General features: G+C 41.5%; 1 protein-coding gene across 7 annotated transcripts in view; it reads right to left on the reverse strand.

The window, feature by feature from the left end:
• Positions 1 to 14,557, reverse strand: part of KLHL29 (kelch like family member 29) — a 387,294-nt gene that overhangs the window by 137,050 nt on the left and 235,687 nt on the right. For 5 of the 7 annotated variants that reach the window (XM_077782446.2, XM_085576261.1, XM_085576262.1 and 2 more), the window contains exons 4-6: positions 9,104 to 9,217; positions 1,785 to 1,926; positions 501 to 1,049 (exon numbers count right to left, since the gene is read on the reverse strand). In XM_077782446.2, the coding sequence (XP_077638572.1) occupies positions 501 to 1,049; positions 1,785 to 1,926; positions 9,104 to 9,217 (805 nt within the window). Of the gene's footprint in view, positions 1 to 500; positions 1,050 to 1,784; positions 1,927 to 9,103; positions 9,218 to 10,122; positions 10,190 to 14,557 lie in introns of all 7 variants that reach the window. The other 2 variants (XM_085576263.1, XM_085576258.1) reach the window with 2 other exon arrangements.

Consider the following 14,557-nt stretch of genomic DNA (forward strand, 5'->3'; position numbering starts at 1 on the left):
GTTTTGCAGCATTTGAGCCCAGTGAAGCTGGTAATGAAGAGTTTTCCCCTTAACGCTAAACATGTTGGGCTGTTCAGCTGCAGTCAGCTTTGACTTGTGCTTGGCCTGAGTTCCTACTAGAGCGGGGAGAAGACCAGGGCTGAAGAAGGTCATTGTTGTGGCAGATGCACAACTGCAGCCAGGAGAACAGTGGTCAGATGGAAACGTGGGGTGTATTTCACAGGGAGAGGCATGGGACGATGGCTGCTTTACCCTTGGGAACACCAGCTTATCTGATGGGCCTGAAAGCTGCTTTTCACTACTTTTCGCCCACAGCCTGTCGTACCTCCTGTTACCACGCTGCTTTTTGTCGTCAGTACCTCACAAAAGCTCTGCATTTTAGAAAAGTGCGTAGGCAGCCGCCGTAGCTGGCGGGCCCAGGGAGAGTGGCAGGGATGCCGAGGGTCGGCCGCCGCCCGCCCCCGCCGCGCGCCCGAGGGGCCCGAGCGGGCCCGCCTTACCTTTGGGGTGCCAGGGGTCCGTGAACTCGTACTTCCCCACGCCGATCGTCCGCAGCATCTGCACCCCGTTGGTGTTGTCCGGGCCGCCCGCCGCGGCCGCGCTGGGGGGCAGCGGGGCGGCCGCCTGCCCGTTGGTGGCGGGCGCGCCGCTGGGCAGGGCGGCCGAGGGCAGGGCCGGCGGCGGCGGCGGCAGCATGGGGCAGGCCAGGTGGCCATTGCCCACCGCCCCGGGGCCCGGGTGGGCCACTGGGCCCACGCCGCTCATGGAGGACATGCTGAGGGGCTGGCTGTTGGTGTACAAGGGCTGGCTCTGGAGGTTGACCACCATGTTGCTGAGGGGCTGGGAGGGCTGCGGCTGGAGCTGGTAGTGGCCCGGCATCAGTGGGAGCTGTGGGGTGACGTGCGGCGGCAGGGATGGCGTGACGCCGATGACAGGGGCCTGGACGCTGGCGGCCGGGCTGAAGGTGGGCGGCTGTGTCATCCCGTAGGAGTGCGTGATGAGGGCGGGCTGGCTGCCCGCTGCCACCGTGGTGACCCAGGGTGCTGCACCTGCGGCAAGAAGGAAGGCCGGCAATGGCGGTGGGCTCGGCATGGGGGAGAGCAGACAGCAACATCCCCATCCTTCCCCTCCACATCCCTGGCCGGCACCGACGCGCCCTGCTGCACAATACCAATGCGGTTTGGGATCTGGAGCCGTTCCCAAGAAGTAAGTGCATAAAATTGCTGCAGCGATGTGAGCACAATTGTTAAAATACTCGTCAGGTGACATGCGGCATGTTTGCGGTTTTATGTATTTTGCACTTTATGCAGCTTAAGCACACGCTTCCAAGAAAATTAACCTCTTTCCCCGCTGCGCTTTCACGGCTCCCTGACAAACACTCTGTGTGTATAATAATGGTGCTCCAGCCACTACAAAGACATTGTAATTAGGCGTCTGGCATAGTAGCACAATGTATGATATGTGTCTGGAAGCTGGAAATCATTTCAGGTAGTTCTGGACATAAAAGAAGTCTTAAAGTATTACAGAGTGCCTTCCCCTCCAGTGAAGGCAGAGAAGGATGAAAAAAACCCTGCTCTAATGAACTTGCAGCATCTTAATACATTTGTATCAGCCCCAGCATAGAAGAAACTTGAGGGGTCTTTACAATGAGGGAAAACCCCTGCTAAAGAATAAAGAAAAGGCTCACAATGAAGTCTAATTTACAGAGGTAAATGGAGATAGTGCATTGAATTTGCTTTGAACGATTTTCCCCGGTAGAATTACAAATAAGATTAGAGACATACCTGGGTTTTCATTCTCCCTCATCTGTTTAGATGGAGGCTCATCAGTGTCCCAGGGCGTGGACTGATTGATGGGTGTCTGTCCCCACCTGACGCTTGTTGCAAGTCCTTGAGGCTGATTTTCTGTCTTGGAAATGCAAGGTGTCTACCAGAGAGAAAGAAAAATACAGAATAAAAATGTTTTGGTTATTGGGATTAATTATGGTTCCTTGTTTGTTACAGTCCAAGACGATATCCTAAGACCTTTAAATATCATTCATTTGGGGTTAGGACTACAAGATCTCCAGAGGTCCCTTCCAACCCTAACAATGCTGTGATTCTGTGATTGTCCTCCTGGCTTGCATGAGATGTCTCTATGGAAATACAATATTTGAAAAAAAAAGCTTCTGGGAATTTAATAGATCTACTGTAAAAATCCACAACAAACTAGTATTTTCAGAAATAAGTCACTTCATTTGCCATAGAAATGAAAAAAAACCCAACAAACAACCCAGATATGGTAATATCTACTCAGTGGCAGCTACATAAAATGGAACAATCTTGTGTTTGCTCAATTTCTTCCAAAAATAGTGAGATTTGTTTAGCAGGAGGCAGAACAAGAGAGACTTATTTACAACTGTAGGACAAATTACTGTAGAACAGTAAAGAGAAGTCTTGGTATTTACTGTCTGTCAACCCTTGAAATTGAATGCCAATAAAAAAAAGCATAACATCAGTGGCTGCTAAAGTGGGTCTGTTGGCAGGTCTTCAGAGAGGTTAAAAAAACTGTAAAGTAGGGAAAGGATTTGGGCTGAATAATCATCAAAGCAGACAAGACCTGAAAGAGATCTCTTGATGAGAAACTATCACATGGATTTAAATGCTACACCAGACCCCTGCTGCAATTTTAGGGGACCTTCCCAAACAATCACGCCTTTGCTGAGAAAAGGCTTGTAGAAAACAAGGGTGCTCCAACAGGTCTCATTTATTTAAGTCTGCTGTGTATTTCATTGCTGGAAGATTAAAAGTTTTTTGGTGTTTTTTTTTGGTTTTTTTTTTTTTTTTTACTGGTGTCAGAACCTCTAAACCAAGCAAACTGAACCAGCTGCCTATTGCTGAATGAGTACTGAAGAGTGGAGCCATAAAGAACAGGAGACCCGTCTGAGTGATTGCTTGTTTGCCTCACATCTGGGAAGTAATTTAGCTCAGAGATGGGGGTACAGCAGCTCCATAAATGCCCTGAGGTCACTGTACCAATGAAATCTCTGTCAACACCGGCAGCCTGTTCACCCATCACCAGTACCTCAATCAGCCCATGAAAGGAAATCATTAGCAAAACCATTTATGCCCTCTGCAAATTCATGCACACCTTCCCTAAGCCAATCAGTCATTCCTCTGGTCTTCAAATCCACCAGAGGCACCTGCTTCCTCCTGCCTGCTCTTCTTCCCCACCAGCACTCCCACTAGCACCTGCCCTGCCCCAGTGCTCCCCCCTTCATCCAAGAATCCCTGATCTCTCCTGCCCACTCCCTTTTCTACCTGAGCTTTATTCTCGGTGGGCTCCTGGAGTCAGGAGTTGTGCGTGCAGACCTTCATACAGGACACAGGTTTTGCTGTGCTGCTCTCTTTGTTCCCAGAAGCCACAATGGATATATTTCCCTCACTAGAAATGCTATGCTTTGTTAAATGCAGAGGTTCACAGGGAAATGTGATTCTTAATATGTTTTTTCCTATGATTGTTTTTTTCAAAACTCATAAATTTATTCTTTTCCATAGTTATAGGGCTTGTGGTTTTTTTGGTTTTTTAATGTAATTTCTCTGGATTTTTTTTTCTATTTTATTTGCACCAAGGACAATGACATTCTGGTTTTAGAGTCACATTTACCTCTGTCCCCACCATTTTGACTACCTATGTAACTTTTGCAATTGAAATAAAAATGAGTCAGAAAAGACACAAAGAGAGGACATGCAGACAGTCAAGAGCTTTAAGAACTCTGGTGTATTCATGGTGAAGAAAGGGCAGGACGGGAAAAAATAAGTCTCGGTTTTGAAATGCTTTCTATTTATAAATTGTCCTGAGAAAATGATTAATCTGAGTACGTTTAGCTTTTACATTGTACAAGGCCTTTGACACAAGAGGATATAACACTGCTGGTGGTTTACCAGTTCATGTTAGCAGTATTTCTTTGAGTCTAGCTAAACTGTTTAACAGCAGCCAAAGCACTCTGCAGTAGGCAAATAAATAAATAAATAAATAAATAAATAAATAAAAGACCACCACCATTCTCTGCCTATATATCAGCTAAAATACTTCCCCCAGAAATACTGATATTTATTCTAAAGCAAAGCTTTAAAAAATGTAAATGCAATGTAGAGAAATGGGCATTTTTAGGAACCAAAAGGAGGATTCATGACTCAAATCATGCCCTGTGTGTTCCACATATGGCATCTTGTGTTGCATTTCTTTGTTGTATGAACTGGGTCTTACCAGTGGGTTTGAAATATACACTAATCATTACTGTGAGCCATTGTCAAGACAGGCAGCATCTTGTTTAATTTTGTTACATTCCCAGGCTGCTTTAAAACAGCATTGACCTAAAATAAGAAAAAAATACATTCCTCTATCTTAAATAATGCAGAATAACACACATGCTACAACTTTAAAGAACCTGTATGTTTTGTCCAGAATGGGTAAAGAAGGAAGTACAGCTCTGCTAAATCCTACAAAAATCCAGTTGCTTATTTTGAAACTTGTTTTCCAAAAACCCTAGAGCACCATATCAGACACATATGAAAGTGGTAGAGTCTGCGGCCAAATCTAGATCTAAATTCCATACTTAGAGCATTAAAAAGGAGGAAGGAGGTTATGAGGTTTTCTATCAATGAATGCTTCTCCTTCTCTTTCACTAAATGCCCAATTTTATTTCATTAAATATGCTCACAAACCCTGCTTCTTAGAGGCTCAGTGGATTTAAACACACAAGTCCAGTGGGTTGCTTTCAAACTGTACTCCTGAACTTGTGTTTGTTTGATCAGAAAGTGCCAGAGATCAGTTGGTATGAAATCACAACACACATCCATGAAACACAGACAGTAATGGTGATGGAAAGAGAGTAACAGCTCACTGAACTTCCTTTTAAAATGTATACATACTTCTGGTCTCTGATCTAATTTCTGCTTTATTTTTCTTAATACATGAAGGGTTACATTACAAGTGTTACGTGTCTCTGATCTGATTGCAGCAATTACCCATTTGCGTCTCTGGAAAGTGAAATTATTTCCAGCATTATCAAACAAAGGAACTTTCTGTCCATTCGCTCAGGCCCACGACAGCGCTCTATTTGATGCTTTTAATGTACAACACAAATGACCAAGAAATGGCCTGTATTATGCTAGTTGTGCAGGGGGAAGAGCTGTGTTCCATTAGTGATCCACAGACTTCACAGAAACTAATTGTACTATGTTACACTTTTATCTTTAGCTTTCATGTCAGATGCTTGTTTGAATTAAACATGGAACACATGAAAAAAGGAAACGCATTACAAAATCTACTGGGTATACATCCCTGCCAAAAGTCTATTTACATGAAAAGACCAAAAGGTTTCTAAAAGGTCTGTTAAAGCCTGGCTAGTCAACAGCAGCACTGGCTAGTTAATTGCCTGAAATTCCTGGCAGACTACAAAGACTACTCAAGGAATCATCAGCATCTTTCTAGCACCTGTAAAATATTCAATTTGTGTTCTTTGTCATGAATAGAGTATCCCAAAATAAAATCTCAGGATTTTTTCCCTTTTTAGTTTGAAGCTGCCATTAAGAACCAATAAAAATGTTCAGCTGAAGTCTGCATTTCACCACCTGCCACTTTGAACTCCAGAAGGGAGCAGTCTCCCAGTTTTAAGGAAATTAACTGCAATACAGATGTACAGGCAGAAGAGAGCAAGACAGAACAATTCTGGAATTACATGAGACTAACACAGACAAGTTGCCAGACTGTCAATTTTTTGCAGCTCAAGCAGTCATAAACCATGGCCCATAGGCAACAGTAATTGTTGTACAGCTGGTCCACTGAACCTTATTATATTAAAACATTAAAACCTTCAGCTTCATGGGGCTTTTCAGAATATCCACAAGAAAGTTCATGGGTTCACAGCTATCAGCTGGTGCTAAAGATTAGGAATTAGTATTTGGTCTATACAGCATCATGGCTGTATGTGGCTACTCTCAGTCATCGAGAAGACATAGCTAGAACTAAGTCTGAGTTTAAGTCCTAACCTTTACAAATCTGTAATGAAATAAGATCTAAACTTTTAGTAAACATTTTTTACATCAATGGAAACATAAAAACTACTGAACTACTAACAGCATCAAAGAGTATGTTAGTGGATTTAAAAAAACCAACAAAGCAAACACAAAAATCCAACAACAAAAATTCCAGTACAATCTTCCCCAGGCTCAACACTGCCAACTACATCCTGGAAGGGTCTTATAAACATATTTGAGCAAATTCCCCAGAGCTTGTGGAACCACTGATATACATCCTGCTATGGCTCAGAGTGTTAAGACCTATTCTAACAGTTTCATGAACAAAAAAGAACTAATCTAGAAAGAGGGATACTATTTGTGAATCCCAGCAATCAAAATTGTTTTAATAAGGCCTTCATTTAAAGTGATGGATGAGAAGTAGCAAATCTCTGTTCCAATTTTCCAAAAGAGATTGGGAATGGCAGCTTAATACCAAGATAATGTATCCAATATGCAACCCAGTCTATTTCTCTTCCCATTGAAAATAAAAAGGCTAAGATGCATGCATGCACAGAGGCAAACATTCCCTCCCACAGATTCAAGTTTTGTGGCCTGTCATGGGTAAAAGAAACTTCAGTTTAATGAGGGAATTCCTTTTAAAGCTGCTCTCTGTGCCTCTAACTGGAACTGGTGGCCCTGGTTGGGTTTGAAGTCTGAATTTGTCTGATGCTCTAAAAAGTTTAGTGGTCTCTGCACCAAAGAGTTTATGGCCTAATTTGTAGTTCACACTGTTAAATATTGCATGAAACAGGTATTATTTGTAGGTATGTATGTAAAGTCTGAACCATACAGGATAAATCTTCATATGGAGCAAATTCCTACACGGCGCTGGACAGGACCCAAGTATATTTCTGAGTTTAGTCCATGGCCAAAGAAGCTCTTAAGGATGGAAGCAGAGCTTTTAAAGATGCAGTGCTGACAGCAATATCTCCCTAGCACTGGCTGTGTTGCTGGGCTACAGAAATTAAACTGTTGTTTTAAGAGACGGATGTACTGTAACATATTAAAAACCTAAGAGATATTGACAAGCCAGCGTGTAAGAGGAACAGAAAGAACAGTCCTGCAGTAAAACCTCATTCAAGGACTTGCTCATGGGTGGAGAGAAGAACTCATCTACCTTACAGTTCCCATCACCAGGCAATTCTGTGATGACACAGCATTGTTTTTCTCTTCCCAAAACTAATGTGGGAGCCGCAAGAAAGAGAGTAATACAGTTAACTCATGGGAAAAATGTTACTACCCTGCATAAAAGACAACAGAAGTATAAGTTCCCTTTTGAGCAGACAGAATAATTCAATACTTAAATTCCTTAAACAGCATTCAGCGAGGAGCCACCAGTCAGGGCGAGCTCCAGAGCACCATGTCACAGCCTTCAGAGATACATGGCTCAGCAGTGGGGTAAAGTCCTTGGTTTGCAGAGGATTTAAAAACACACCCCACCTCCAGGTTAATGACACAGGCTTGGAAAAACCCATGAGTGCAGCAGGCCCACGTCCCTGCGACAGATGCACGCCACCTCTTAACCAAACTGTGGTAGTTTGGTAGAGACTGCAAAGGAAGTAAAGGTCTGATCCGTGTCCAGGCCAAGAATTTCTCTAGTTTCAACTTGTTCTCTGAAAAACCATGAAGGAAACAGTGACACAGTGAGCATCAATGCATATGAGCTTGCAACACTGATCATATGATTAACACATGAATAGCTGGTGGCTTTTCCAAGACTCATTAATGAAGGAGCAAAGAAATTTGTGGGTACAAGGAGAGTCATGCATATTTTTTCCATCACATGCAATTGGACTATAACCCAACCACTTTATGCCAGAAATATGGCAGCCTAAATGAACCTTCTTGAGCTCTTCTGGCCAGGGAGCCTAGTTACAAGGCAGTGATCCTTCCTTGAGACAGCAAGACCTTTAACCAATGGCAGATCTATCAGGAACCTAAATTAATACTAATGAAACATTACTAATTCATGTAGCTACTCAATATTAATTATTACCAATTTATTATAGATAATTTCATTAGATATAATCCCTTGTCCAAGTCTGAAACCTTGATTGGACCTAACTGCACCAAGGCTCCATAATGAGTTCAGAATGCAAGCGGGTCCACTCTGAACTTTGTGACTCAAGAGAAGGCTCTTCATCACTCTCTGTATTTCTTTCATTAGATATAGACCTTTGAGATTCAGACTGGACCTAGCTGCATCTAAATTCCACCACTGTACCTCATGACTCATCAGGAGAGTCTTCCTTACCGTTTTGCATCTCCAGTCTCTTGTAAAACATTGTAACTTGATTCTAACTCAGTTTACATTTGTGCCCTTCTTCCATACATTAATTAATAAGGTGAACCTCACCATCAAACTTACTTAACCTTTGTAAACCACTGTTAAGCTTTGTTAAATTCCACTGAACTTACTGAACTAACAAAACATATTGCTGCTTCCCCCTTGAGTCAGGTACATTCCACATATTCACAGGAGTTCCAGACCAGCATAGCATCAGTACTTTTATCCAGTCCCGATCCTGGCTCCATGCAGAGCACAGCTTCTCACCACTCAGTTTGTGAGCTGATAAGAAGGCACATGTATGAGCATGTACAGCTTCTTCTCACCATCAAATCAACCCCAACTTTCCTAGACTGAGCCTTGGCTATGCTGATAAATAAGAAAGCCTAAACTCCCTAGTTTTGACAATGCAATGGAAGGTAACTCCATACTGGGAAAGGGTTAACTGCTTCTGTCTCATCAATCTTTTCTAAGGCTCACCATCCACATTACCTGCAGGTTTGTGAAGGAAAGAGAAGGAATGAGATTATGGAAAATAACAGAGAAAGATGGGATAGAAAAGGGTTGTGAATTGATCACAGGTGGCGTCTATTTCTTTCTGGTGGCTAACTGCCCAGTACAACCACCGCTCTCACACCAGTGCTCTGGTCATTAGCTAGGAATGAATGCAGGACCATGAAATGACAAGAGCTTCATAAATGCTACTTTGTATTCTGTCTTGGCAAATTGCACCAGCAGAGGCTCAGGTACTCACCCAGCTGCCTTCATTTCTCAGCGAGAACATCAGGGAACGGAGCTGAGGTATCGAACCAAGGTCCCGGCTGCGACACTTGCTGCTCCAGGACACCAGGGACATCAGCGCACGACACTGGGTTCGAGCACAGAAGCCCCACTTTAGCCTGAGCAGAACCTCCTCTGCTAACACGGTCTGCATGCAGATCAACCCCAAATCAGAGCAAAGCTACGAATGCAAAATCATCTCACGACGGAGGAGAAAACGCGCGGCACCGGGAACAACACGGCAGCTACAGAGAACATGCACTGCGCAACCCGAGAGGGCTCTCAGAGATCCTGCAGGCATCCCATGGCACGGGCAGATAAATCCAGTTCATCATAAGTGCTTTTTGTCAGAGGGCTTAAGGAAATATGGGCAATAATGGAGTAAGTGCTTGTCAGACCAGAATCCCAAGGGTGCACAAAGGATGTTGCCCTTATGTACTGGCAAAGCTGCTGAAGAACAACCTAAAGGCAGACTTCTTGAAAACTAAACATTTATCTTGAATGCAAATGCTGGACATTGCTAGGTTCAGAAGTCACTCCATATGACATTTTCATGCCAAATTTCCCATGTAATTCTTTTAATTATCCAAACAGGACCCCAAATTTCATTCTGGATGAGGGCCTGAAGCATTAGAAAGAAAGAGAGGAATACTTAAGAAGTAAAATGCTCCAATCCCAGCAGTAAGTTACTGCTATAAAAGTTCCTTTTTCTTGTATTGGATGCCGACATTTTACATTCAAGCCCTCTGAACTCAGTATTTCAATTGTAGTACACAGTCCGTGGCAGGAAAGTGCATGTTCTCTGCCTACACAGCAGGCACATAAAAAGAAAGGGAAAAAAAAAAAGAAAACCAATATAAGCCTGTGAGTGTTGAACAGTGCTGCGTGATATTAGTGATTTATTAACTTGGCTTGATCAATAAGGCTATCATCAAGGGCACATTTAGTTTGCACATATATTTCACTTTCTAACAAGCACTTTTGTGTGCTCACTTTAGTTTCCATAATCTGATCCGGGTCTCAGGAAGCTTTCTTTAAGGGAGAACAGAGAATTCTTTTTCTAAAAAAAGGATCAAAGTATACTCAGTCAACTCTCAAACAAAAGGACAGACAGTACTGTAAAAGCAGCATGCTTACCTTTCACAGCAAAAAGAAAAAAGCCTATAGGGTGGGGTTTATCACTGCTTTAAGTTCATCAACGCCAATTAAGCTATTAAATTGTGGCTGAATTTGGATCACAGCAATTAAAAAAATTTAACTTATCAGTCACATGCTAATTTAATGTATAATTTAAACTCTGGTGTCCTTTAATTCAGCATTTGCAAATAACTAAAAAAACCCTAAAAATCCTTTTGCACTTACAAAGCTGACCCCTCCCCCTTTTGCTACTGCAGAACAAAAACAACTTTTCAATCAAGAATTTCTTTAATTTTTTATATCTGAAAGTAAAAGCCATAAAAAAGATGAGAAACTGATCTACAAGATAAAACAATTAGCTCTGGGATATGTACATTAAGACTAATAAATTTCACATCATATTTTAAGAAGTGGAAGAGGAATCCCAGATATATTAGACTTTATTCAAATGCTATTGAAATATTCAATTAAGAGCATCTTATGAAGGTAGGTTATGCAGTCACTAAAATTAAGATGTGAAAAACAGCATTAGAGTGCTATTTCTCTCAGACACTATATACTTTAATAATCCATCCCTTTTTATACATCCAAGATAAAATCTAAAATCTGGGTATTCCTGTAATTGCTGTGGTCTTGTTAAAGTTTTTGATTTTGTAGAAGAAACACAAATGTATTTCACAGTGAAAAATACTACAATAATATACTGCATTCCCTTTTAACCCAAAATCACGGATCTCAACGACTCTTATTAAAACCTTTTTTCCTCTGCTATAAAAACCTTTTCCTCTGTGCAGACAGATAAAAATGCCCTTTAAGATTCAAACAAGTTTGTGCAAAACCAGCTCAAACCCATCAATATCCCATTGGTTCCTAAAAGAAGGTAAACATTCCCCAAGCTGTTTTGACCAGACGTGACTGGCAGATGCTTTTTGGGAATGGGATCTCAAGATACAACCCTGCTTCCATTCAGGTTCAGAGCTTTAATAACAGAAGAACTTCAGTGCAGGATCAAGCAGTGAGACAGTAGTTTAATTTGATTTACAAGAGACTGCTAATATATGGTTTTACTGGAAACATAGTCACTGTTCTCTCCAATTCTTCTGCTCTGTAGGTTTTACATCAAAGCATTCCTGCTGTTCTGTTTCTGTATCTCCATGCCACCAATAGGAAGCTGCCCAGTTCTCCTGTTTTCTTTCAGCAGAACAGATTCGTGGACTAGCATGACTGCCTCAGGTGCCTCAATCACCATCCTTCTAAAAGATTTATGGCAAACACATTGCATTGCAAGATATAAATCTACCAAATGGCTATTAGACATACTTTGCTGTCCACAGCCACATGATTTAAAGCAAAACTGATAATGGTATAGCTTGGTCTAGTGTTACTGGTACACTTGTCAGAATTGTGCTACATAGCCGCACATTTTTTCCAGACACCTCATTCTCATTTTGGGTGTGAATCAGATGATCCTTTAACAACTTGTGATGCTAAACACTCCTTTGTCATCCAAGGATAAATGGATACCATCAAGATTAAGCTCTACTTACACTTCCTTCATTGATTTACATTCCTTTACTTTTTATTTTTTTAAGACTAAATTCTTCTAGGCATCCAGTTTGAGCCACTGGACTGATTAAGAAGAGGAAATCCAGCAAGGATGCGAGTGTGGCCAAATTATTTTCTGGTTTTGAAAATCCCCTGTTATGTATCCTTAAAAGAAAATCCATGTTACAAAAAGCATAAAACCTCACACTCTGCTCCCAGGAAGTTAACACAAAGTAAGTCACCTCTAAAAATAATCTCCCACTCAAGAAATGTCAAGGTGATGGGGAGAGAGAGAGAAGGGTTATTGTGAGCACTAAATAACACAGGTTAGTTCTGTAAGCCATGAAGGGAAGGACAAGCTAAAATTAAATGACCTTTGGTAGGGATCCCTCACCTACAATAGCAAGTTGTTATCTGATCTTCCTAATTCTCCTCCTCCACTGTTGCAGGTCATGGTCCATCAGAAGCTGCTATTCCTGCTAGGATGGGTGCAGGGCAAACAGTGCCCTTGTATTCCCCTGGATGGACTGCCAGGGAGGCCAGCCTGGGGTCCTTGCAGGTAATACACCCTAAGAGCAGGCGTGTCCCCTGCTGAACTTGCTGTGGTTTTCAGAAGAGCAAGGGGAGTTCTAGCTATTCTTGTACAACCATTGCCTCCAAAATACAAACTGAGCCTTGGTTTGTTGCAATAAAGCTTCATTTAGAACACAAATCTATAAATATCTAACAGTGCAGATCAAAATGACCAACTTTGGTCACAGCTATTGATCAGAGTGAGAGAAGAAGCAAAATGGGACCACACACCTACTCTGAAAAAAAAACCCAACAGGCATGCTTTCACACAACAGGTGGAAATTATCTTTGTTGAGAATCCAAAATCTCCCTTCCACCCATACCACAGTTTTTGGAGTGACTGTTAGCTTCACACAATAACACTGACTGTAGCAGATTATCCAGATGTTATTAGAATAAAGCACATAAAGGCATATCTTGTTTTTTATGTTTAGTGATGATTCAAATTCAAACATAGATCACATGTTGAGTTTCTTAAAATCACTGAGTTAGCAAGGAAGTTGAGCCATTAAGCAAGATCTACAAAATGTGGCTGTCTCAGAAAGGGTCACAGAATTTGTGACATTTAGATGCTTTGAGAGGAGATATGAAGTTGGACTGAATGATAACTGTAGGTCCCTTCCCACTAAACGACTCTTCTCTTCTATTCTATTCTATTCTATTCTATTCTATTCTATTCTATTCTATTCTATTCTATTCTATTCTATTCTATTCTATCCTATCCTATTCTATTCTATTCACAACTAAATAAGCATATGTACATAGATGCATCTGTATCTCTTTCTATTACTGAGCTGTGGATGCTATAAGAAGGTTCATCTTCTTTTTCTAAAAGTAATCCAAGCTTCATATACTGGGGAAGAAAAACAAGAGGTAAAAGCTAAGACTCACTGAGGGCCTGCTTTTCTAATGCTGCATTTGATTAATTATATTATTTACTTTCAATGACTGCTTCAATCAATCCTGATCAAATTAACAAAGACAATGATCAGAAATACCAGACTAAAACACAATACAAATTATTTGGTTCCAAGGGATCCAATCAAAGGAAACAGGATTAAATTAACCAGTGATCAGATTAAGGAAAAGTTGCTGCATAAAGTCAGAAATGTATTAGTACTTCAGGCCATTTGCTATGTCTTTAGGTTGCCATTTCCCTCTTTTCCTAGAGTTCTCAATACACTTTAAACAAAATTGAGTTTTCTATGTATTACAAAGGTAATGGAGAAGAAATATAATAGTAGTAGTAGTAGTAGTAATAATAATAATAATAATAATAATTCTATTACTATTATTTCACAGTACCTCAGTATGTGGGGCTCTGCCACAGTAGGCACCCTCTAAAGAAAAAAATACACCCCCATACACCCTCCTTCCCTAGGAGTCTGTACCTCAAGGAATTTCCAGTCTATATGCACTACACAGAGATCAAAACATGAAGGAATATCAGGATACAATCAAAAAGACAGAAAACCCCATTTAATTCTACAACGTTAGTAAAGCACAAAGATGAAAAAGCTACTGTTCAACAAGGAGCGTTAATGAAAGTTGCCAGTGACACAGCTAAAAAATGTAGTTCCTACCTTAAAATGAAAGTAAATACAAGTATCACAGGAGAAATATGTCTATTTGCTGTGTAGTAAGCTAAACCTCAAGCAGCTGACAAGGTCCTACAGCACTGAACAGAGATTTACCTTCAAATGCCTTGCGCTCACACTGGTTCAACTGGACCAGTCTGTGCCCAGCTGCAAAGGGACTTTGTGTCCAATGCGAGGCAAAAGAAAGGCTGGGGACATTAGGAGCCAGCTCATTTGGAAGTAATTCAGAAAATATAAATGCTGAGTTAGACTGAAACCAGACTCAATTCCTGCCCTCTTTTTCTGCTAAGAGATTCACTTAATAGATAAATAAGGGATGTAGAGAGGTACTCCCCAAGGACTGTTAATAAAGCTACTTTAGAATGCTGGCACGCTGTGCTGCTTGTGAATCCTGGCCCCACATGCACAGGATGAGGAAGGACACTGGACTGGATGTGCTTCTCACGTGGCAGCAGTCCTCAGCAGCACAGAGACAGAAAATACCTACACTACCACTGATCCCATTGTGCACATTAGGGGCCAAAGCAGAGGATTCACCCGTCTTCCAAAAATGGTAAGAAAAGGAGCTGCTGTAG

This window comes from Lonchura striata, chromosome 3 (assembly GCF_050655825.1).
Source record: "Lonchura striata isolate lonStrDom1 chromosome 3, ASM5065582v1, whole genome shotgun sequence".
Lineage (NCBI taxonomy): Eukaryota > Metazoa > Chordata > Aves > Passeriformes > Estrildidae > Lonchura > Lonchura striata.